Source organism: Diabrotica virgifera, chromosome 1 (genome assembly GCF_917563875.1).
Source record: "Diabrotica virgifera virgifera chromosome 1, PGI_DIABVI_V3a".
NCBI lineage: Eukaryota > Metazoa > Arthropoda > Insecta > Coleoptera > Chrysomelidae > Diabrotica > Diabrotica virgifera.
This window is the reverse complement of record NC_065443.1, coordinates 280,438,211-280,465,480: the sequence shown is the minus strand read 5'-3', so window position 1 is coordinate 280,465,480 and position 27,270 is coordinate 280,438,211. Positions and strand designations below refer to the sequence as shown.

Sequence of the window (27,270 nt, the reverse complement as noted above, 5' to 3'; positions counted from 1 at the left end):
CCGCGTTTATCTCGAAAACTATGCATCCTACGAAAAAATTTGTAGGAACATTTTTTGGTTAGAAAGGCCCAAAAAAAATACAAAAAAATGTTTTCTTTTGCAAGAAATCGCTGTTATGTGATTCCTCAACTTCTTGGTTTATAACAATCTTATCGACATCCGGATCAACTGTTACCCAAAAAATTCGTGTTCTACAGGTCAAAATACATAAAAAAATCTTGGGTAAGTCCATCTGAATACAGGAGGCCGTTGTACCCCCCCTGGCGACCGGACTACCGTATGTATAACCAATATTGTTACACATTGGCGCTCAACATGGGCACGTTGAGCCCCATGTTGGGCGCCGATGTTATTTGAAATTGTTAAAAAAATAAATATATGACGTTTATAATGTTACAGAATGACTTTAACATTCTCATCAATGAATATTGGCATTTTACACCGAATATAATCTTGGAATCAGTTTTGATTCAAGATCAAATCCAAACGTGATAAAGATAACCAAAAGCAAGGATTTGTTAATTAAGAAAATGCTTTCGATACAGTGTTACATCTCCAACATCTATTTAATTTGATATGTATTATTTCTATAACGATTTCCGAGCATTAGAGCAAAATTATACCTTGTATTAAATTATTATATTTTAGAGTTTTTGAAAGTTTAATCCAATCAAGGTTTTATAAAAAAAAAAGACTTCATAAAAAACAACAATTTGCGGAAGAATAATATCTTTTATATGAAAAGTATTTGTTACTATAGTGTGTGTCTTTTTCTATCACTTCGACACCTTACCAATTGTTTTGAAAGAATCTCCGTCCGTTTTTTACATCAATGTTTTCCAATTTTATTTTTGCTTCTGATTAAAGATTTGACAATGTGCAGTTTACACAAAATTTTAAAACATTGCAAAAATTTTTAACAAAATCATTGGCAAATGTGTCCATTTCTGGATACTCAATATCCAGGTTTATAGACAATAATGAAATAGTTCAATGATTCTTGAACTACTCTATTTCAATTTTTCTGGCAGAATAAGATGATATTTGATTTTCTCATCGAATTTCTTATGCGTTTCAAGCCTTGGCTTGGTTTAATTGAAACCACTAATTGTGGCATTTACCTGACACCAAATTCTCGTATTTACTCATTTTAATATTATTCTTGGCATTAATCGTTGATATCTATAAAGCGTTTGAAAGTATTCTTCAGCTGAAATGTAATATTTAACATAACTGTCAAAAATACCAAATTTTAATATTCAGTAGACTTCCGGACATTTTCATTTTTTAAATACATTTTTAACAAAAAAAAGTTGCTATCCCGTTACTTCGATTTTTCTTGAAAATATTGACTCAAAACCTGGTTTTTTCGATGACAATAAGCAATACTGGAAGCTTGTAAGGTGCAAATTTGTGCTTTAGTGAAAAATTTTAAAAGTGATTCTTTCTTCGACAACCACCAACGATTTTCTTCAGAAATGTCAATAATACAATATTGAATGATGAGTTAAATCTCAGAATCCAGGATCTGAGCGCCGTTTTCCGACCTCCTTTAGAAAAATGTAAAAGATTGGAAATGCCCGACGTCAGGTCGAAGACTCATTAAAGCTTTTCTTTGACTTATCCCTAACTTAGATGCTATCGTGATTATATATACATTTGTACTGCCTTAACAAAAATATTCGCCTTTTAATTGACGATTTCAATAATAATTCAATAAACTCTCAAACTGATAACATAACACTGTCCTGCATATGGAAATTACTGGAAAAGAATCTCCTCATGGCATTTCTATGATGTTCAATAAAAAATCAGTACTGCTGATGATTAAATCAGCGTCGAACATCAAGGAAACTATCGAGAAATAAAAATTATAGCCAAGCTATACGAAATTTTTCTTTAATGACAAATTTTTAAATAGTGCAGTTAGTTTGTAAAACAAAAACCAAATTTTAAAAGAAAAACTAATAAAACCATTGAATATTTTCTTTGAATTACTCCTACAACCTAATTTAAAAAAAAAGCTATATATACTAAAAATTACACTGACACACAGTGTTACCAACATATTTTCGACAAAATAAATTGAATGCTTTTGTACAAAAATCAATTGAAACACAATTAAAACTAACAAAACATGTTGCAAAATAACTGCCAAAATCAAAAATTTACCCACAACGATTAGATTACGGAGCCAACAAAAACTATTGAACAAAAAAATCAAGGAAAAAAGCAAACAAAATAGCGTATAGCATATAGGTCGTTTAAAAAGGACGGTGCTACGTTATCCCTTCCGTATTATCACACACTCACCTCCTAAAGAGCATTAGCTGCTCAAAAATTACAAAAAAACTTAAAATTTATACTCTTACAATTTTTTAACAGTTGTACAAAATCACATTGAGAAAGAGACTAAGTTGAAAGTTAAAACTATGTTCTATATGCTATTGACTGCGCCATTTCGGACGCAGACTTTTTATTATCACAGCGCGGCTGAACAGGACAATCATCATCATTAATTTTTATTTTTATTAGAACCAACACGTTACAGGGCCTCTTACTTTTCAATTATAGGAAATAGACAAGTGTGGGGCACATAATTGTACAAATCTTATTGGCCAACGCCAAGGAATTCCTTTAAATATTATTAAGAATATCACAAATGGTACATTGTGCCGACTTTACAACATCCAGTCACAACGAAGTCCTTAAAATTGTTAATTGATTCAATTATACTCGATAGGAATTAAAAAATAACAGGTACATGGACAATACTCCTCCAACAGATTCTTTAAAAGAACCTTTTTTACTTTCTTTTAAAGCCATACGGAGGTAAAATGATTTTTCTGATCTTTTCTAAGTGTAGTCCAAACTGTACAGTTTGGACACTTGACATATTCGGAATTCCTTGTGAAATTGACATTTTGTGCACGATTTTTGAATCACCAATACAACTCTTTGAATTCAATAATAATCTGTGTTATATCTACAACATACTTCTGTAAAACAATACGGTCTGTGTAGTAAAATATTCGATTCTTAAAACCATAGTTCAACCAAGTCCATAGTTCTTTAGATTTTAGATCATCACTCATATCTCGAATAAGTAATAAAAAGTGCTTAATTCCCAGATATATATAAAAATTTTCAAAATATGTCAATTTCTTAAGATTATCTGGCAATCTTCAACACTCTAGATATACTTAACATTATTTGTTCACAACAAAATCAAAAAATTTTAAATCCACAAAAAAAACCTTACCAGCATTTTTTAAATATTTTTTTTTAGATTTTTTTACAACACCAAAGCAAGTAAGGCTTTTTCTATTAGATTAAAAACATTGTATAACATATATAGAGAGCATTTTTTTTCATATTTTGCATCTCATATAAAAAATTTTAGAGATAAAAAGTGTCCTTCTTTGATAGCGACTTCATACTCAAGCTAATAAAGTACTTTGAGCGTCTCCATTCGATTACGTCACTACAGAAATATCATAACAAAAGGGAGAAATTGCACAAGAGTGTTCAATTTAAGCAACCATCACTAAAATTAGATCACAAGAAAAAAAGTCATCATGCAATAGAAATTTACCACTTTTCTGATCGTATATATAGAGTTTTTGAGGATAAATACTGGTTTGATAAAGAAAAGTGATGAATTCTACTTCGTAACTCAAATAGTACGGTTTTCTTTTACGTTAAAATTATTGTAGACAGATCTGGAAATAATATGAAAAGCTAATCTTTAGTTCAAACATTTTATATATCACTGGGAATGCTACAAAACTAAACATCAGCAAAGTCCTCGTTAGCTGTCAACTGTCAATCTTCGACTGACAAATGACAGCTGACAAGTGATATACAGATTATGCATTGTGACATCTAAAAGCGTGAGTCCAGTAAAAAAAGCACAAAGAGAAACGTGAAGCAATGTATCTTAGCTTCAAATTGATCATATATCTCCCATATGATGCGAAGCTTGCTAAATATGACAAAAGGAGACAGGAGGGAGCAAAGGTTACAGTAATAAAAAAATCAAATTATAAAAGATATGCGATTTTGAATCTGTAAGACAACAAGAATGTAAATATGAATATAATGGTGATAAATATCTAATAAAAAAAACATGTGAAATATCCAAACTACAGAATGTAATAAAACTTACCTATAATTATATGGATTCCACTGGTTGTATATGGTCAATTAGAAACGTATGCTGGTCTATAATTTAGAACTTTAGTATAAATTTTTACCTTACCAAAAACTATTTGAAAGATATTTCGATTTTTTTGACACACAGATCTGTCTACAATGAACCTATAAAATTACTGATCAAAGTCTAAGGTCTAGAAAAGTTTTTAGGTACGAATAAGATAGAATTGAAGTAAACATCAGCAGTAAGTCTAAAAATATACAAAATTGTCTATATATAATTATTAAGATCAATGTTTGGTCCTAAATATTAAATAGATAAGCCATTAGGCACGCAATCAATCTTTGGTCTACAAACATCAATTAAAGTTTTTATTTTTCAAGGATTTGTAGTTTTAGAGAGCTAGTACTGAAAGTGTGATCAAAGTAAAAATAACTTTAAGTCAGGCTGTGTTCGGAATTACAACACAAGCAATGTTATAGCCAAAAAATCTTAAGATTTGGAAGTTATAAAATTTTATACAGCTGGTTTTACCTCGTAGTCAAAATGTTACCTCATTTGTATCTGGACTCTTCTACACACTAGACTTTACCACAAAATGTATTAGTTACTTAAATATCATAATTAATAATATTTCTGATCTTTGAACTATCAAATAGCATAAAGGAGAGTTGTATTGGGTGAAAGAAAGGCTGTACGCTATACCAGACAGTCCATTTTCTCTGAGAAGAAAAAAATCACTCTAAAACTAATAAAATCGATACGGTAACAACAGTTCTTTCCTTTTTTGTACGTTTACAATGGCACCGACACATTACGCAACTGTAATTTTGGACGCATCCAAAGAACTTAATAGAAAGCCACTACCAAGTCCTTTTTAGAAGTAAATTCAATATTGTCGTGTTCACTCGCTAACCAATTACATCTTAAAAATTAATCACAAATTCTCTCGATTCTTGTTCACGGATTTTCATAATTTTTTTCTCTGCTTGTCCAACGGAAACAGACTGTTCATCGATCGGCTGTAGTGGTCTATCGCAACAATAGATACAGCGATCGTCTGTTTGACGTCAATGATTTTTGCTCGACTGGTCAGGCTTGGACCTTCAGCAGCATCTTGAGCTGCTGCGCCACGTCCTTGTGGTCTGAAGCGACGGGAATCGTAGGATAGAAGGTCAACCTCGATGGTCTGGCTGTCTGCATCCAATGCTTGGGCGGCAGTGGTAAAGCGGAAGGGAGCGGAGGCTCGGAGAACTTACAGCCGGCGTAGTGTCCTGCCACTAGACCTGGTGATGTGCGAGGGCTTGATCCTGAGGAAGGGTTAATACGACTTAGAAATAATTACAATATAAAGCAGTAAAAAGAAGATAGCAGATTATACAAGATCAACTCTTCCAAGCAAAAAATATCTCATATTATATTCCATTTGTCGAAGTTACCAATAATGTTGTAGTTCAAAAAAAGTAAAGTAAAAAATGGATTTAACAGGGATTACACTCTTCTCATCCAGGGATCGATCAGTGCAATTTAATTAACAGCATAATGTAGACCTCGCCTAGTAGTCCGTTCTTTAACGGTAAAATATTGCAAAACCTCTAAATTTTAAAGAACCGCTTGGATTGACATGAAATTTGGCATACACATAGCTAACAAGTCAAAGAAAAAAAGTGATATTGTGCCGATATGTGCTTTTGCCCTGGGGGTGGTTTTCACCCCCTCTTGGGGGTGAAAAAATATTCGTCCAAAGAAAGTCAGGAAATGGATAAACTGGCTAATTTTAAGTAACTTTTCTTCTATAGAGTTTTTTCACTAAGTCAATACTTTTCCGAGTTATTTGACAGTGAATATGTTCATTTTTTCAACAAAATAACCATGCTTTTAGACGGTTTTTCGTAAATAACGCAAATGGTAAGTATTTTGTCGAAAAAACATTTTTAGTAAAAATATAGCCTGTAAAAAATTTAAAAAAAAAATGGTGTATATATCACGTCTCTACACCTAGTAGAAGCAGAGTTATAGCTAATGAAAAATAGGTTCATATTCGTCAAATTCCAAATGGAATACTTTAACGTGAAATAACCAAAAATTAAGCACATTTCGGGGAAAATTCATTACAATTTATTTAAAGTGTTTAAAAAAAGCTTCATTTTTGTTTTATAAAAAAAATTTCTAACATCAAAATTAAACAAGTTACACTCAAAATAAAGTTAGTCCCTTTTGGTTTTGGTAAAAAAATCGAGAAAATTACCCCCTAATTAGTATCTTAAATGAACTTAATCGTTACGACTTCACAAGTTTCTTGACTCGTGTATATATTGTTTATATGATCTGTAAGTTTCATCAAAGTCCTTATTATTGAGAGGGCTGTAGTTAAAAGGGGTTGAACGAGTCACTGATCACGAATGTATGCAAATTTAGAAACACCAAATCTTAATCAATTTTTGTCTAACAGAAAAACAAAAAAAATACATGATATTCAGAAAAGCAAATCTGACTTTTTTTGTTTTCGAGATTTTTGGTATCTCTAACAATTTTTAAATTATTTTGAAAAAAGCATATTTTTCAAAATTTAAATTTTTAAAAATTTTACTCTGAAACCAAATTGTTTCAAAAATAAGCTCTTTGACTCGATCAAACTTACAGATCATATAAACACAACATAAGTAAAATAATTTGTGGAGCGGTAACGATTAATTTCATTTAAGTTGCTAATTTAGGGGGTGGTCTTCCCGATTTTTTTTTGCAAAAACAAAAGGAACCAACTTTATTTTGAGCGTAACTTTAAATTTAATGCTAGAAACTTTTTGTAAAAACAGAAATAAAGCTTTTTTTAAACGCTTTAAAAAAGTTATAATAGGTTTTCCCCAAAAAGTGCTTAATTTTTTGGATATTTCACGTCGAAATATTCTATTTGAAATTTGGTGAATATGAATATATTTTTCATTGGCTATAACTCTGGTTCTACGATATCCAGAGACCTAACGCGTAGGTACACCATTTTTTTTTACTTTTTCATGTGCCATATTTTTGCTAAGAACGTTCTTTTCGACAAAATACTTACTTTTTGAGTTATTTGCGAAAAACCGTCCAAAAATGTGGTTATTTTGTTGAAAAATGAACATATTCACTCGCAAATAACTCGAAAAGTGTTGACTTAGCGAAAAAGCTCTATGGAACAAAAGTTACTTAAAATTAGTCAGTTTACCCATTTCCGGACTTATTTTGGACATATATTTTTTCACCCCCAAGAGGGGGTGAAAGTCACCTCCAGGGCAAAAGCACACATCGGCACAATCACTTTTTTTCTTTGACATGTAAGCTATACGTATGCCAAATTTCATGTCAAACCAAGCGGTTCTTTAAAATTTAGAGCAAAAACCTAGCACCTAGCCAACCTAACTCTTAGCAGCAACTTCAAATATCTTGTGAAGCACCTTCTTCGCATTTTGTTAGATTTGCTCTAGCCTTTTCTATTCTGATCTTGATCTCGTGGAAGAAATCATTTGTGGAGTTGATCATTGTTCCCAGATATGCATACCTACTGGTTTACTCCATCGACATTGGTTCTCTTTATGACATCATTAGAAATGTAAAGAGTAGAATTATCGAAGGGGTGTTAGCTGAAGATATGATGCTAATTGCAAAAATTGAAAAAGAACTTCCGCATAATTTGGAAATATGGAAATAAGTACTCAATGAAACAGAATGAATATAAATATTAACAACACAAAAGTTATACAGATAAGAGAGAAAAGAAAAGAACTTAAAATAAAAATTTAAAAAACAAACAGAACAAGTTAAAACTGTATCATACAACAACAACAAATTGCCAATTGCCCTTCCGCATTTCATGTTTTTCTATTTCTATTCTTTATGGTATTTTAACTTCCTGTTTATTCTATTGTCTTAAAAAAATATAATTCTTAGATCTGATGGCCAACCATTTATCATATAGGTATAATATGCTCTTTCTTTATTTACCTTCTTGTAATATACACATTTGGAAGAGTTGTGAAGAGAGAGTGAGATGGAGAGGGAGAGAGGCCACAAGATAGTGATCTGAATCGCACGGGGCGAATTCTGGTTCAGATCGGGGCGAATTCTGGTTCAGATCACTGTCTTGTGATGACGAATCCACGGCGGAAAATCGTGAATTTCAGAAGGGAAAATAAACGACATAAAAATTGAAATTAAATGAATGTACGTGATTGAATTAAAAACACAATAAAAAAAAGAAACAGCAATACGCTGTCCACATACAGAAACAAAGAAGAATAGGATATAAAAGATGAATGAAGATAGGTGAGGTTGATTATAATAAAAACTTGCTAAGAAAACTGGCGAAAAATGAAATAAATAAGAAATAAATGAACTGAAGGATGAGTATATTGAATAAAGGGCTGACGACTCGGATATTCACTGTAGAAGACTCAAAAACAATTATGTAAAAAGACAGGAAACCCGAAGAAAGATCTAAAACGAGATGGTTTAATAACGTGGAGGATAAGCTAATGAATCGGAGACCGTATGGAGAAGAACAGCATAGGAGAGGTCTAAGTAGAGGCAAATGTTTAAAAAATATTAAAAACAAATGTTGTGGTATCTTTGACATATTTATCGGAACAAGAATACGGATTTGGCTAAAATAAATATTTTTACATTCTGGTTCGTCCTGTAGGAATTATATCAAAAATATTGTTACATTTTGTCAGTGTCATTTGTCTCTTTCGAGGCTATGGTAAATAAGAAGTATGTAAAAGTTGATTGTCTAAAATAGAAAAATAGATGTCTATAAATATTTTTAGATCTAGTTTTATCTCTCTCGTGTTATCGAAAAAGCTATGTATTCAAAATTTCGAAATTGTTGACCAGTACTTAACCACTTGATAAAGATATACTATTTACTAATTTCCAATGTTATTACCCAATCATTTCCATTCTGAGGACAAACTACGAGTTGTACGTGACATTAAAAACGTCGCCAAGCGCATACATAACATGTTTACAGTCGCCTTCTAGAAACCCGTTCAAAATAGAAACTACAGCTGTAATTTTTATCTACGCTCCTACACAAATATTATCAGTGGGGTCAACGACTTCCCCACAGGTAAACATAAGCTGGCCACAGAGGCGCTTTAGTTAGTCCATGTTGTGAAGCCGCCGGTATGAAAAAATTTCTGATTCGGTTTCTTTGCTGATTCCTGTTCAAAAATGTCCCCTTTAACTCATTCACGGTCATGAGTCATGACTGCATATGAAGTCATTTACTCCATAAGAATACGTGTATACAATGACGGCGTGTCCGTGAATGTGTTGCAACAGATCTGAAGGGTGCCTGGCAAAATTTTTGGCGAAATTGTTACAATTAAACAAATTCAAAAAATCACCTTTTTGTGCTCCGAAAAACTTTTTTTATGTGTTTGGGTCATTCTAAACAAACAAGGTATCTTGTCATTTTTCTCAAAAGTTGATAGTTTCCGACTTGATAAGCGATTTAAAATATAAAAATGCGAAAATTTTTGAAGTTTGAAAACCCTTAATGTAAATTATTATTTTTGGAGGTTGTCATGTACCTCAATTAAAGCTTAAACATTCAGTTGCAAGATTCTGACGAGTAATCTGGGCTTATTTCAATTTAGACCGTTGTTTTTAATTGTTACTATTAAAGCGCTGCACAGTGGGGCAAGAGACAACATAAGTTGGCATTAAATCATTGTCGATATATTATGGCCAATTTTTTTTTTAAATATTATAAGTTGTGTGTACATAAAAAAAACGATGTTTTTTCAAAGTTTTCTTCTTCTTCTCAATGTGCCTATCCGTGACGAATGTTGGCGATCATCATGGCAATCTTTATTTTATCTGCAGCATCGTGGAAAAGCTGCACAGATGTTGTGTTAAAGCAGGTTCTGAAGTTCTTTAACCAGGATGCTCTTCTTCTTCCTGAGCCTCGCTTTACAAATATTTTCCCTTGAAGAATGGATTGTTCAAAAAATGTTTTGCTCAAAATTTTCAAAGCTGAATGTCCGTAGTTACTACCGATATTGATTTAACCTTTAACTACACGCGCTGGCGTATTTTGTACGCCAGATATAAGAATTCTACTAAAAATATATTTAAAAATTTAATTTTTGACCTTGTTTATCTCTCTAACCTATCACTGGAATGTGCTTTACAATTTGGTTTTAGTTTCGTTATAATCGGCGTACTGGGAAGATCGTGATTTACAGTTTATTATTTGTTGTTTCCGGTGGTGGACAATATACGCCACGATTATATTAATATAAGTAGTAATATAAGTACATATTTCAATTGTTTTTTAGTCATTATGGCACAAAATATATTTTTCTTCGTAAACAATACTTTTTCTTCGTAAACAATACTTTTTCTCCTGTAAAAAATCACATTTCAAAAAATTTTTTATTAGTAATTTTATTTATCATGGAATCCAGTTACTCCATGATTCCAGTTATAAATCCCAATTGGCTTACTGAGAAGGAACTCCAAGTATTCGCTGATGCCGAATAAGGTTTATACAAACAACTAAGCAAATCCGCTGTTTTTGAGTGTATTTTCTTGTGGCGTATAAAGTACGCCACGCGTGTAGTTATGTTATAACTTGATGCGCGGGTAGTTAAAGGTTAAATGATATTTGAAGTTTAGTCATTTTTATTTTATATCTTATTTATTTATTATTATCTAATATTATTTATATCTCAAAACAATTGTGTTAACATTATTTTTGAAAAATTGCTTAACCAAATTGTTCTTTAAAACCATTTACCGCATATTTATAAGAATAACATAAAATTTTGCAGGTAAAATATTGAAAAACTTAAACTACAGATCATCATCAGAATCATCAGATGTGACGTCAACATCTTGCACATTTGGAGATTTGAACATAATATATTATGCACTAATATGCAGTGCTTCCACTGGCAGGTGTTCTAATTTCTTTCTTTTTATGTTTCTTTTGCTTGTGATCAGTGGATCACTACTAATCAACAAAAAGTGGAATACATCTTAATTTGTTTTGCATCTAAATTTTATATGGGTTTTCAAGCCTCGAAAATGCGTATTTTCGCATTTTTCTGATTTTAAATATTTCAGATATTTAAGAAAACGATCAACTTTTGAGAAAAATCATAAAGGAACCTGTTTTGTTATTTCCCAAAATTACCCAAAAAACCTAAAACTTTTTCTGGAGCAAAAAAGTGATCTTTTGAATTTGTTTAAAAAAAAACTATTGTTTAAACAGTTTCTGTTCAAAAATTTCGCCCGGTACCCTTCTGATTTGTTTAAATTGAACAGGAATCTGCAAAGAAACTTAATCAGAAATTTTTTCATGCGGGAGCTGTCTCACAATATGGACTATTTTGAGATTTAGAAATCTTTTGAGTCAGGTAGAGATTTTTATTTTTGTTTGTTAAAACTGGTAGTGAGTCAGGTATATTTTGGTTTTATTGGAATAGCTTATTCATTCCTGTAAAAATTGTAAAACCACTCTGATCAAATTGTACTTTTATGGATAGGAGCAGGTATTTAAAAGTTAATGGATTTTAGTCTATGGATTGTAGTTTTTATTTATGGTGATTGGGGACTATTATGAAGGGTCTTTGAATAAGGAATTATGAATTGGAATGTAAATTTAGTTTTGTAAATCTAGTAAAGCTGAATTTACAGGAAGATTTATGACTTTGCTGATAATATAAAAATAAATCAAATAAATCAAATAAATCAGCAAGATTTGTTAATTTACCTGTAACAATTTAGCAGTTCATGTTAAAATGGAATCAACTTTTCAATAATTAGCTAAAGAAAAAACTTATAATCTGTAAGGCAAACTCAATAGCAAAATTGGACCAGGAAGAAGACGCAACTCTTGGCTTAAAAACCTGCGACAATGGATGAATATGACTTCCATAGAACTATTCAGGGCGGCTGCAAATAAGATTAAATGGGCAAATGTAATGGCCAACGTCGTTAATAGGGATTGCAATCCAGCAGAATTTTCAATCCAGCTGGAGTTTTGCAAGATTGGATTAAATCCAGCTGGATAAAGCAAAATGTGAAATCAAAATAAAAACACTATTTCAATATTTTTTTTGTCTGTATTCTAAATTTCTCAACAACAGAAACATGAATTATTTAGTTTTTCGGAAGTGGGACCTTAAAAACATATTTTATCTATCGTCTTATCAACTATCCTACTTCATACAGAACTGCACATATAACCGCTTGCGGAGAAAGCCCTTTCGGCCTCTATGCTGGTCGGTTTTAAATAGTCATAGACCATGGACAAATTATAATCACCTTTCACTCATTCTGTCTCATAAAGGGACTTTTCCAAAATCTTTCTGTAATATTTTTGAGAACTAGCTGTTTTTTGGTTATAAAAGTTTTCTCTTTCTCGTTTCAATTCAATCTCAAGTTCTTGTTCCAAAGTAAAATACACGGGCTCCTGGTTAGTTGGCTTATCTTCTTCCATTATGTCCTCTTGCACTGGTTCCACAATCACATGTTTATTTATATGACTCAAAAAATTGTTCATCTCTTGTCGCATTGCATTCTATTTCGGCATGGGAAATAACCAGGACTGTTTAATCATTCGTCATACTTTTTTGGATTTTGTAAGTACACTAATGTAACTGTAATTTCAGAAAGGCGCCGTTCCACGATTCTGTTGCGTAATACTTCCGGTAGATCGGCACTAAGGGTAGATAGAGTCCTGGCTATTTAGTTTGTCTAAGACAAATTTCATGGTTGTGTCGGCCGTTATCAAAGTGGACTCTCTTCTGCAAAGAGCTTCTACAGCCAGTTTCACCGGTTAAAGAGTGGCGATCAACTCATTGATTACTGACCACTCGCCAGCAGATAATTTTGCAGAATCAATGTCTATCAACGCTTTATCGATGCAAACTTTTAGTCTATAGAAACTTTCTAGCATACTGAGCTACTGCTAGCGCGGCAAAATGGCAAGTTGCCGACTCACTGCTTTGAATAAAGAGGCTAATGAAGACATTAAGTAACTTATTTCGAATTTGACACGTTTGCGGATCCGCGCTGCTGGATTCAGCATAGTTTACTGCATCCAGCATGTAAAAAACACCTGCTGGATCCAGCAATTGCAATCTCTAGTCGTTAAGGGTAACGCACCGTAAGAATAAAAAGAAAGAAAAAATGCTAAAACGTAAAAAAATATATTTGACTCATTTATTCATCAGCCAATGTTAAGGTACGTATCCATACAAGGGTGATCCGCGCTCAGTGTAGCAGCTCCACATAGTGGATACGTTGGTGATCACCGCTTGGCGCTCTCTCTCTCTCTCTTCGATTCAACCGGTTTGCGGTTTATATGTAGGGGAGCGCTTGCCGTATACATTTGAGTAGCTACACCTAGCGCGTATTAGTGAAAAAACAATTTACATATTCTTAATTGAAAGAAATCAACAAAATATTGATGAGCCAAAAACACACGATCAGTGGAAATTAATGACATTCACAGAAACGTCATTACCGTACTTTTTAGCACCATATTTTTTTGTAACATTTTTGTTTATATCTTTTAGATTTTAGTAAAGTTTATACAGATAATTAACTGATGGTACCTTTTACACACATTTTTAATTGCACATATTAATAATACACAATTTAACCTTTTTTGAGCAGATGTACAATCCAATTTTATTAACAGATAATAGTAGTGAGCTGTTCGTAATGTTTAAAATGATAAATAATGCTTTTTTCAATCTTTCAATTCTACGGCTTTTGTTACTGAATTTTGTAGTCAGTTAAGAGTTAATTCACAAAGAATACACTAATTAAAAAGAGGACATCATGTTCATTATGATCAAAACAATGAAAAACCAGCTGCATATTAGAGAGACTAATTATTTGAGTGATGTGTGTGATGGTTGAACATGCTTCAGTGGGTTATCATTAATAAGAAATGCGTAGTCATTAACAATATACAAAAGTGTTGGTTTTAACAGTTTACAGTGAAAAAAAAGTAAACAAAATCTTGTAGTAGTGATCTTGTAGACATTATTTTTGAGCATATTTTGAAGCATTGGTGCAGAATTCATTCCCCCTGACGATTCCAAATGTGATCAGGGGAGCAAAGACAGATGTGATTCCCATTTAAGAAAATAGGGAGTAGTTTACTTTATTTTTTTTTACAAATGAGTAACAAACATGAATAATAAAAATCTGGAAATACTCTTCAATGTTTGAAATACTTCTTGTGTTGGACTGAAGTTGATGTATAATCATGGCAAGTGCATTGGAAAGAAGTATCGTTCTGATGGCAGTTGGTATCACAACAGTGCGTTTCTGTTATCATCTCGGGAAAAAACAGGCAACGTTGCGCAATGAAATTAAAAAACAAAAAAAAATATCTCTGCTTATCCTGGAAACAACTGAAGCAACAAACTGTTACAAAAGCACCGAAAATGTCAACAGGAAGAAAACTGTAGCAACGAGACGATACTGTAAAATAAACACTTTTAAGAAAAGTTAATAATTTTATTTTCAAAATAAGATACCTACCTTCTTTAGACAAATTTGAACCAGGTATTAACCCTTTAGACTACTTTAGTATATCGTCAGTCTCAAGTGAACAACGTCTTTCGAGTTATCCGCAGTGAAAGGGTTAATAGTGTTGAAACTTTACCAAACACAAAAAGAGACAAATTGTGGAAAATTGTGCACAAATTAATTAACTAAAAAAGTTTTATGTAAAAGTTGCTCAGGTGTCAGTGCTACAGAGATTCGTTGCCTCGTGTTATCATCACGCATTTTTCCTTACCTTTGTGGAGATTGTGTCGGTAATAAAGTCAGCAGTAAGTCTTGATAACAGAGTCAGAGCCCTGGAGGATGCCTTAAGTGAGGTCAAAATTGACAACAGCCAGAAAATCGAGGAGCTCGAGAAACAAGTTGGTGTGATAGCAGACGAAGTTAAGAGTATGAGAACTAGTTTTTCATCATGTCTTGATGATATTAAAAGGGATCTTTCCATTATTAAAAGTTCCACCACCTCATCGTCTACACAGGGTGGCTCCGGGAATACTGCACCAGTGGTACATAATAATGTGATGTTCGAAGTGTCTGAGAGGCAAAAGAGAGCATGTAACTTAATGATGTTTAATTTAATCCAAAACAATGAGGAAGATGACTTATCTAGAGCCAACGACATCCTCTTGGGTCTGTCAGACTCCCCAGTCAACATACTGAGCTCAGCCAGAATTGGGAAACGCAATAAAAATGGACATCAATCATTACGCGTAACCCTTGAGTCTCCTGAGATTGTTCGTTCAATCTTGAGGAACAAAAGAAGAGTCTATAGAAGCTTAAAAGTGTTTATTGAGGCTGACTTAACTAACGAACAACGTGCAGAGGTTAATTCTCTGAAAACAGAACTTAAAGAAAGGCAGCGTAATGGTGAATCAAATCTCATTCTAAAATATGTAAATGGTATACCAAAATTGCTCACAAAAAACATAGAAAATCAACAGAATTAAAAGTTCAAGCCACTTCGTCAATACCTGTTTATTTTCAGAACGTCAGAGGTCTGCGAACAAAACTTAATCTACTCTATGAGAATATATCATACTCACAATATGACATTATAGTGCTAAATGAAACATGGTTGACTAGTGACATAACAATTCTGAACTACAAATGTTCGACTATAACATCCACCGAAAGGATAGATCTTTATCAACAAGCATTTTTTCTCGTGGAGGTGGCGTGCTTATAGCTGTCCGTAAAACAATATCTAGCACAGTTTTGTTAGCAAGTAACAGTGTTGAACATTTGTTTGTTAAAATTGAAGTTGGAAGCAATAAGATCATCATTGCTACTGCTTATTTCCCACCACGAAGTGAACCAGAGAAATATTGGGAGTTTACGGAGAATGTGGAGAAACTATCGGATGAAAATCCGGATCACAAGCTTTGTATCCTTGGGGACTTTAACCTTCCTTACTGTAACTGGTCCAAGGATGGAATGTCTTCAGTGGGTACCCCTTTGATAGGAGCTTCACCTCGTGAAGTTGAATCCATACAGATTCTCTCAGCTTCATGTTCATACCATAACCTTTACCAAGTCAACTCCATTAAAAATGCACAAAACAATTTGCTGGATCTGATTTTCATGGACGATGGCGAAGCTAAGATATCAACAGCAGAGATAGTCCTACTTCCTTTGGATATTCATCATCCACCTATATCTTTTGAATTTAAGTGTGATTCATGTGTTAACAACCCTGGACTGACTGGTGATGCTTTTTATAGAGATTTCCATGCGATGAATGTCCTAGATGTTACAAGTTTTCTTTCACAATTTAATTGGGATAATTTGTTTAAAAATAAGTCTCTTGATGACATGATCAGTATTTTTTACGATATTATATACTTAACAATTGATCTTTATGTTCCTGTTAAAAAGTATTCAGCAAAGAAATTTCCGGTGTGGCTTTCTCCTGATCTCAAAGTTACGATTATTCAGAAAAAGAAAGTTCACAAAGAATATCTAGGAACTAAATCACCCAATCTCTTTAATGAGTTTTCTGCATTAAGGGCTCAATGTAAACGCTTAAAACAACAATGTTATCGTGATTACATTGCATTAACTGAATCATCTCTCAGGGATAATATTAGAAATTTTTGGAAATTTGTTAGTAATAAAAATAGCAAACCTAATATACCATCAGTTGTACACTATAATAATATCACTGGTTCTAGTGGTACAGAAATTGTTAATTTGTTTGCTGAATACTTTTCAAAAACTTATAGTGATAGAGATTGTGATTTGCAGGATAATATTATAGATTCTGGTGACATCAACTTATCACAATTTACTATATCTCAATTTGTCATTTCTATTTCGTCTACATATGAAAAACTTTCCATTTTGGATAGCAACAAGGGGCCAGGTCCAGATGGTCTTCCACCTTCTTTTCTTAAACACTTAAGCTTTTTACTTTCGAGACCTCTTTTTCACATTTTTAACCTGTCATTAAAGACCGGGATGTTCCCAGACTACTGGAAAACTAGCTTTATTGCCCCAATACTAAAATCTGGAGATAAGTCTCAAGTGAACAATTATCGTCCGATTAGCATTCTGAGTTGTATTCCCAAAGTTTTTGAGAGTCTTGTTTGTGACTATTTGTCAGCAAGTTTAAAATGCTGTTTTATCGACCAGCAATTTGGATTTCTCTCTAGCCGCTCCACTGAACTTAATTTATTGTCATTTACCGACTTCCTTGTGGAATCTCTTGAAGGTGGCTTCCAGGTTCATGCTGTATACACAGACTTTACAAAGGCGTTTGACCGGGTAAATCACAAGATTTTAATCAATAAGTTGAGAGGTCTGGGTATCCAGGGTGAACTTTTAGAATGGTTGTTATCCTACCTATCTGAAAGAATACAAATAGTGCGTGTTCAGGGTTTTCAATCGTTTGAAATTAAGGTACCTTCGGGAGTGCCACAAGGGTCACACCTTGGACCCCTTCTATTCAATATCTATGTTAATGATATTGCCTCCTGTTTCCACTTTGCTTTTTTCCTAATGTTTGCTGACGATTTAAAATTATATTTAAAAATCGAGAATGATGGTGACTGTCAAAAATTACAATCTGACTTGGATCGGTTGAGCTATTGGTGTGATAACAACGGAATGGAACTTAATGTTAAAAAGTGCCACTTAATGGTTTTTGGTCGAAATAGAACTCCTGCAAATCATATCTATACTATTAAGGATTGTCCTTTAGACTCTGTATCTCAGATAAAAGACCTAGGTATTGTGCTCGATTTCAGCTTATCCTACATCCCCCATATCTCATCTATTGTCTCAAAATCACTTCAACTTTTAGGGTTTATCAAACGTTGTGCAAAAGCCTTTCTAAATATCCCATCCATAAAAGTATTGTATTGTTCACTTGTGAGACCTCACCTAGATTACTGTTCATGTGTTTGGTCTCCACACTATAACACCCATATTCTAGCTATTGAGAGAGTTCAGCACAAGTTCTTAAGATTTGTTGCATTTAAACAAAATCAGAGGGTTGATGAAATTAACTATTCTAATATAGAAAAGTCACTCAACATAACCTCTCTCCAAATCCGACGCATGCATAAGGATCTCACAATGTTTTATAATATACTACACTCCAATAATTTTAGTCCTCAACTATTGGAGAAAATTAGCCTCCATGTTCCCAATAGACAAACGAGGCTAATTCAACCTTTTTACATTAGACCGCATCGCACTAACTTCGGACACAACTCCTTCATGTCCAGAACACCTAGATTTGCTAACCAATATTCGGAAGGTTTAGATTGTTACAGTTTTCCAAATAAATTTAAAGCTCAGCTTAAAAACTGTGCGTGATAACTTGATATCCTTGTGTTTTGTACATTTTTTGTTAATGTTTGTTATTTATTTAATGTTCCTAGTTTGTATGATTAAAGTTTTTAAATTTACTTTAGGTTAGGTTATAAATATCCTGTGATTAATGTTTATACTGTATTTTAATTGGGTGATTGCCCGTTGATAAATAAAATAAAATAAAATAAAATAAAAACTTCATTTAGGCGAAGCAAGATGGAAAATTGGTACTTATAGAGAAAGAATGACTAATTTGCTGAAAGAGTTAATTTGTATGAAAAATTCGAAAAGTAGAGAAGGCAGTTATATTTTAAATGTGGATAAAACATGGATTAATGAAGGATATTTTGTAAGAAAAGTATGGCAAGATAACCACTAAATAGGTTACAAATGTTTATCAAGTTTTTATTGAAGGTTTCTCTACTGGATAAAAATTTGTCAAAGGTCATTGTTTGATTATCACTGTGGGAAGAGATTAAGAATTTGTTAATCAAGGTTTGTTAGAATTTATTTAAAACTCTAAGAAAGACTACCATGAAGAAATACCTTCTGATGATTTTGAATATTATTTTGGTTATTGCAAACTTAACCCCACTAAATTAATTATGACCCAAATAAAGGAATATATCAGGAGAAAAAAATACCACATTTAAACTTAAAGCTATTCATTAATTATCCAATATAAAAAATTTCATCTGACAATAATAATCGGTAAAAAGCTATAAGATCAGTCCTAACAAAATAACAATTCTGAAAACTTGATATTATGGTAATAGAAGAAACAATAGAACCAATAATATTTTTTGGAAATGACAAATGTAGTGATCTAATTGAAATAGAACGACATATTTAGGTACAGTACTTAGTTTGTCAAACATAGGAAAGGATTTGAAAATCTCACAATCGCGATAACGCCACATGGAGATTGTAAGATTTTCAAACTCTTTCCTATGTTTGACAAACTGTAGGTATGTAATAAATGTATGGCAGTATGGCTTATTAACATTATTCCTTTTCTCTACAGAAGAGTGCTCATGTTCACCACTGAGGCATGCAATTCTGGCTTAAACCCATAAGATTTGCTTATTTGCATATTATGTTGTATTTTATTCTAAGTTTGTCAAATTGGTTACATTCTTTTTTTATAAGTAAGTATTTGTACAAAACTAAGAAAAGTAGGTATCGATATTTATTTCTTCTTTGGCCTATCCTCTATAAAGAGCATTGTAATCTTCTGTCATAAAAACTGTGTGATTTCATGAATTTCCAAATGATGATTAATATTGAAAGAATTGCAATATTATGCAATCATGTGAACTAAGATGTGAAAATTAAGTGGGTCTCCAAGTTCTAAAAGGAAAACAATCAAAGCATAATATAAGAATGGTAAACAAAGCGACTAAACAAGAAGCTGTAGTATTCAAAAGGCAGTGAATAAGGCAATGAGACACAAAAAGCTAATATTAAAAACTGTAGTGTGAAATATTTCAAAATATAAAAACTTTTTAAGACACCTCAAAATTTCAGACCAGTTTAGTTCTTTCCTTCTTCTGAATTTACCCATAGTCACTTTTTAGACCCTGTAATTTAACAAAAAAAAATCATTTCCTTCCTATCAATAAAAACTAATAGACCTCTCTGCATTAGAATATAAATAGCATGTTTCTGGTTGTCCTTTGAAGATTTTGCATATTGGTGCTTTGTTAATACTGATAATAGAACATAGAACTATTCTTTGTGTGAATATTTATAAAGAACTTATTAATATGTAAAAAGAATTTTTAACAAACAAAATTAGCCATTAAAATACAGGGCTAACAGGAATTACAACCAGGAAACAATTCTTTGTCTATTCCATATAATATTTTGAGGTAATTTTGTTAGTTGTAAATAAATAGTGTAAAAATAACATTGAGCTTACTATGTATTTATTGCATTTCAACGGTTAAATACTGAAACCTCAGTGAAAATCTACAACTTTTCAGGAGAGAGAAAAAACGTCGCTGCTTAGTGCATGTTTCTGCTTTATCTTCTTTCTTTTCTGTTGAAAAGTATGTTTTGGCATGTTTTTTTTTCAAAGTAATTAAATAAATACAGTGGAACCTCGATAACTCGGATTAATCGGGACCGTGACCGATCCGGGTTATCGAAAATCCGAGATAGCCGGAGAATATGGTAAAAATTAATAAAATACGGTATACTTACAGATAAACTCCGTTAGAATTGAAATAACATGAAATATATTTATAAATATGCACAGTACCTGCTCATTAAGATTACTAAAAAAACACCAAACCCAAACGTAAGCAAATGGAAGCGAACAATACAAGATACACAATACTAAAGACCATTGTTTATAAAAGAATTTTTTAAATAGTCTTTCCTAAACAATGCTGACAGTTTGAAATAAAAAGGAATATATACTACATACAGGTGGCTGTTGTTTCTGCGGCGTGTGCTATGAGTCATTTTTAATATCGTATAGTTCAAATTACACACATACTCTACACATTATCTCTCAAATATTATATTACACATTTTTATTGTTGAAAGGTTTGTCTGATAATTAACTATTTTGATTGGAAATAAGCCACAATTAAATTGAAAAATTTAAAATATTGAAAATCAAAATAATTGATGGATTCGACCGTTACTTGATGGAAGTTCATTTTATCTAACAATAAAAGACTGAAAACGTTTGTTTTCTATACTTCCACAAAATTTTGTGGAAGTATAGAAAACAAACGTTTTCAGTCTTTTATTGTTAGAAAATCAAAATGTTTATCTGATGAAAATCGGTCCGGGTTAGCCGGACTTCCGGGTTATCGGGGGCCGACTTATCGGGGTTCCACTGTACTGAGAAAAAAAACGTATTCTAACCAGCAAAGTTTTTTCTCTCCTGAAAAGTTGTAGATTTTGACTGATGAGGTTTAGGTATTTAACCACTGATTTATTACTTTTCAGAAAATAGAAAAACCCTATCAATATTGTTTGTATAAAATTGTCTGTATTAGTATCCTGTGTTATATCATCTCAATGAGAGCCGCTTCCCATATCAGTTGGACCATGGTTGTAACTTGCAGTTTATGGCAATTACCATAAACAAATCATACTCTACATGCTTTTATAAGTTCCTTTTATAAGTTTTATAAGTATTAATTATTATTATGACATTTTTTAGTAATATTTATATACATTAAAAATAATAATTTGCAGTTTATGGCAATTACTATAAACAAATCATAATCTACATGCTTTTATTAGATCCTGTATTAAATATTATGGCATTTTTTATTAATATTTATTAAAAACGTTAACCTTATGGTTTTTTATTTATTTTTAACAATAAAAAAAATCAATAAAATGTGGCTTTCCATTCACTTACATCAATGTACATTGATTTTTTCATAATTATCTTATAACCAGAGCTATCCGTGGAAAAATGACATCAAAACATACAGTGCCAGCAAAAAAATCTTTACAAAGTGAATAAAAACGCATAAGTACTTAAATCAGGATAATTATTATTTTAATTGTACAAATTGATACTTTATACGGATTATGCAAGGGTTCAACATTACTACATGCCTGATGATGAGGTCAGTCTTAGATATTAGTATCGTTCGCGGTAACGATCCCGTACTTGTCCAGGATTACTTCGCATTTAAAAAAAAGAACGCTCTTTTTTAAAGTGCGCATGCGAACTTGTCCTGGACAAGTAAGGGATCGTTACCGCGAACGATACTTATATTTTTTAGGAGCTTTAGAACAAGGTTTTCTTTACCACAGTCCCAGGAGGCTACGACACATCCGATCATTTCAATTGCTATATTGAATCTCTTGAAACACCAAAAACACTTGCTATGGTAATGAGAGTAACCTTTCTCAAGTAACATTGAAGCACAAGCTTTCTCTTCATTTGTGAGTTTTTTTCGTCCCATAGTTTTTACTTCAATTTTTCAAGAAGTTTCACCTTGACTAACTGTATAAAGCCAACTGTACGTAGGTACAGTACAAACGCACGCACAAAGAAAATAAGCAGTTAGTAAACTATAGGCACCCGCCAATACAAGTATGTCATCACCTCTCCTCTCAAACACTAAACAAGCTCAGACAGAATGCATGCAAATTTTCTTGAAATTTAGTGATTTATTTGGTAATGTAAAGACTTTTTGCCGGCACAATTGTTCTTCATCTACCGTTATGCTCCTTTCACACATTAAGAATTTGGAATGTGTGAGGGTTAAAACGCACGATGACATTCCAATGATGGCTCAAGCAATCCCATGGTAACTTTCACATTACACCGAACGTTCCAACCGCCATGAAATGAGAAAGGTTCTATATGATTGCTTGAGCCACTATTGTTATATCGTCGGTGTCAATGCCAAACCTCGTATGTGCATGTTATAAGTACTGTACATACGAGGTTTGGCTCTGACAACAATATGTTTACTATTAAAAAATAGAGCTTATTTAGAATTTCATTCTGGTAAGTACAAAAGCACCAGTGATTGGATCCGTAGTAACCTATAGTTGTGGAATCTAGGTAATGATGAACAGGGATGAAACCCGACTCAAGACATTCGAGAAAAAAATTCTGAGAAAAGTATATGGTCCGGTGCAAGAGGAAGACGGCACATGGAGAAACAATGAGGTTAATGAATTGAATGAAGGTTACGATATTGTACAATTTGTGAAAAGTCAAAGACTGGCATGGCTAGGACATGTGCAGAGACAAGACGATGCAAAAACAATAAAGAAAATATTGCAATGGAAGCTGTTAGGAAGGAGAAAAAAACAAAATCCTATAACAAAAGACATAGAAGATCTGAAAACCATGAACATGAGACAATGAAGATGAAAAGCACAAGATAGATAGATAGATAGATGCACAAGAGACATCTGAATTGAAGAACCTAACCAGACACCAGACAGGCAAAGACCCATCCAGGGTTATGATGCCAAAGGAATAAGAAGTATAAAAGCAAACTGTATTAGATAAAATATTTTCTCTTTCTTTAGTTGAGCACAAGTAATCAAATCAGAGGTACAGAACTGAGACTCAAAATTCATGTTGACCTGTGTTATTTATAAATTACACAATACCAAAGAATATATCATACTCTCCTTAACATCTATATTATTTGATAATACACTCCTTTCTGTAGTTCAGAAAAATTCATATACTACATTCGCTCTCGCGAGATTTTTTTTTGACACATTCGGAATAGGAAACATACAACACAAAAATTCCTACCTCACACTATTAACTGCTAAAATCAACTCAAATCAACTTAATCTTTCATTAAAAAAAGAAGAATTATTAGAAATAGTGGGAGTGTCTACTAATCTCATAAAATTTTGTGAAGTTTATTTCTACAAAATATTTTTATTTTGTACAATAAATAATTTTCTCATTTGCTATCAATACATTATAATGGTTTAAATAAATAATTATTGATTGGCGTAAGGTTTATGTTATTTTTATGTCTGTTTACTATTAATAATATTGGATATGAGCAGGTGCGTTGGTTTTGTAGTAATTTCCAGTCACTTCTGACAACTGAACTTTTCAAAAAAGAAATTACTAACGTCAGTGTCAAAAAAAATCTCTCGAGAGCGAATGTAGTATACCTAAGCTACCCCATAGCCCTTTCGTGACCAGCTGACACAATCGTGAGCTCATGTTTATGTGGGTATCAATATGAAAATAAACATATTTTTACTAGGAAAGATGATATCAATATGTTGTGTCTATCGTGTATTATCAGAGTAACTGAAATTATTTAACTAATTCACGCTTAGTTTGCAATAGAATACCCTATAAAGAAGGCTGTGTATTTTGACGACAAAACTGATAAAGGTAAGTAAAAGATATCTTGTTTTTTATAAGTGTTTATGTTATTGTAACGGGGTTGTGGTATAGATAAAGTTTCAACTTCAAGATAATAAACGAGATTTAAGAAATTATTGGTTTGTTTGGAGAGATCTTGTCCCGTAAAATTTGAATATCACGATAGTGAGTTGCCGTCACACATTCAATTTTCAATAGCAGGAAATTAGGATACTAAATATTTATTGGTTTGACTTTTTATTAATTTTTCTATATTTTAATGATAAAAGCAGTTTTCTAATTATTACAGGTGTGCCTCTCACCCACGATTTGGCTCTAGAGGTGTTAAATGAGGGTAACTAGTCCGAAATAGAAGATTTAGATGGCGAAAATGATGTTGCTTTTGATGTTCAGATGTTTAAAAATAACACCGATGACAAGGATATTGAAGAAACTGTATTAGATGAAGAACCTGTATTGGATGAAGAACCTGTTCCTTCAACGAGCTCTTCTTCAGCAAAGAGGCAATGGAAAGACATGAAATTTCAGCAAAAAATGTTTGTTCTATTTTAGTTAGTATGTAATAGCATATTAAACAATTATAAAAATAACTTTTATTTGGCCCTAATGGTGTTTTACGTTTATTAAAAATGAATTTTTTCATACACTTAAGATCCTGCATTCATAGAACATAAGCCCAGAGCGCAGGAACGTGACATGTCATTTGTGACAGATTCGAACAATGAATTTTTTTTTCTGCATTTTTTACACCTTTTTTAGATACCGTATATCGTATTTACTCAAAGGGAAACTTCATTTTCACTAAAAAAAAATTCAGGCCTGAAAAGGATAGACATGACAAATTAATTATTTATTGCGATTTTTTCAAATATTGTAGTTGCTTTTCGTCTTCTGTGTACTTATTTTAATATAAAGATTATTGGTTTATCATTTCTAAAATGCACTCTCGAAATTTAACAAAAAAGGCAAGAAAATTTCTTTGTGTAGAGAAAATGTGTCCCGAGTTAGCTTTTACTTAGAATACCAAACAACAGGAATAATTCTTTTCATATTAACAAAAATGCAGCACCACAAATACTTATAAATGGTACAAAGACTATAAAAAGTGTGTCAGGCCATGTGGGAGGTGAAAAAATGCTTCCACCACCACAAAGAAACTTACTGAAGATTGCAAAAATAATTCACATATCGTTAACCACTATAAGATTAACATATTAATTAATAAATTTTGAACGTTTTAATAGGGTGAAGTTATTGTTATTTATATGACTTACCGTTTGGTGAGTGCCCCCTTGTACTAGCATTCAGTCTTTGAATGGAAGATTCCCCTCGCCTTGGGGTGCCCTTCTGAAGAACACCCTGTTGTTGGTTAGTCTTGGAGGGATACCTGAGAGCACGAGAAGTAATGCCGACTATTCTTCCACCCTCTGAGTGCTTCGTAGCCATTGCCATATTGAGCAAAATAATTTTTACTGCAAAGTCTTTTGTCTTTATTAAAAAATCAATAGATAACACACTCGAGTCACTCTATCTGCTTTTATCACAGACCAAGTTAAAGAATTTTGCGTTTAAAAACAGCAACTATCGATACGACGCAAATTTTGCTGGCTTTCACAAAATGGACGATGATTATAGGCAGGACAAAAACAAAGAACAATCACTCCAGGACTTTCTCTTTGTCTTCGTATGTTTACAAATCTACACAGCTGGCACTAATAATCACGAACTTCTTACTTCTCTCATACAAACACTGCTTTTGAGCGCAAAATTCTAGAATATTTCCATTTCTTGGCTATCCAAAAACTTTATTTATAACATCTGATCGAAGCTTGCTTTAGATGGGACATATTTATCCCCTCTCTTTCATTTGACGTCACAATTTGATTTACATGTCCGCACAACGCCAAGGATTATAACCGAACCGACTACAAGCCGATTGCAGATCCTAGCTTTCTAGGCATACGATATAAAATCTGGTCAACTATCTAAGAGAGTCATTAATAGAGTTGAGAAATTCCACAATGGATAATGGATCTACCTGTTTGTCTCATATGTCCTTAGAACTTATTTATGTTCTAAGACTATGACAACCACCATGGCCAACTTCAGGTAACGGCAACATAACCCTCTCTTGAGGAACATGTAACTGTAACATGTGACATAAAGTAAAATACTAAAATATTAAAAAGTATATTATTTCAAGAACATTAAATATAAGACATGGTGTCAGGTTATTAAAAATTCAGATAGATAAAAATCTTAATATGGAGGGAAACTTCAAGCCGCCGAAAAACCTGGTGTTCGACCGGAACGTCCACGTGAATTTGGATAATTTTTTAAGAAGCTTGGACATTTATTTGAAGGCGACCGGTTTGAGCGAAAAAGATGATGAAATCAAAGTAGCAATATTACTCAACCTTGCTGGTGAAGAAGCCCAGAAAAAGTTCGAGACATTTAAGTTGTCAAATGAAGACCAAAAAATATTTACTAAAGTTGTTGGGGCCTTTCAAAATCATTGTAAGCTAATGAGGAACGAGACTTATGATAGATACAAGTTTTTCACGAGAGTGCAGCAAGAAGGTGAGAGTTTTGACCATTACATCACCGATATAAAGACCCTTGCATCTCCTTGCAACTTTGGGGACCTGGAGGATTCCTTAATAAGAGATAAGATTGTAAGTGGCATAAGAGACTTGTCCTTACAAGAAAGATTCCTTCGTGAAACTAATCTAACTTTAAAAAAGGCAGAAGAATATTGCAGAGCCGCTGAAATAAGTTCAATTCAAGTAAAAGAAATAAGAAATGACATGGAAGTGGATTTTGTAAGATATAGTAACAAGAAATCAATGGGACGCAGTAGTAACAG

At 32.6% G+C, this 27,270-nt stretch overlaps 1 protein-coding gene and 1 long non-coding RNA gene across 2 annotated transcripts; one reads left to right on the top strand and one right to left on the bottom strand.

Annotated features, from left to right (window-relative positions):
* Positions 1-125: 125 nt before the first annotated feature.
* LOC126879128 (proline-rich nuclear receptor coactivator 2-like) lies at positions 126-26,305 on the bottom strand. The gene is made up of 2 exons (XM_050642081.1): positions 25,679-26,305; positions 126-5,466 (listed from the first exon to the last, which is right to left on the bottom strand). The coding sequence occupies exons 1-2, from the start codon at positions 25,854-25,856 to the stop codon at positions 5,249-5,251; spliced, it is 396 nt and encodes a 131-aa protein (XP_050498038.1). The 5' UTR covers positions 25,857-26,305; the 3' UTR covers positions 126-5,248.
* LOC126879129 (uncharacterized) lies at positions 23,685-25,011 on the top strand. Its single transcript, XR_007695986.1, has 2 exons — positions 23,685-24,413; positions 24,694-25,011. It is a non-coding gene; the product is annotated as an uncharacterized LOC126879129 (long non-coding RNA).
* Positions 26,306-27,270: the final 965 nt, after the last annotated feature.

What these genes read in the sequence shown, in the direction of transcription:
- LOC126879128 (XM_050642081.1), bottom strand. Translation starts at nt 25,856, where the DNA reads ATGGCAATGGCTACGAAGCACTCAGAGGGTGGAAGAATAGTCGGCATT. An exon ending in AAGGGGGCACTCACCAAACG is followed by an intron (nt 5,467 to 25,678) that starts GTAAGTCATATA and finishes ACCCTTCCTCAG; the next exon opens with GATCAAGCCCTCGCACATCA.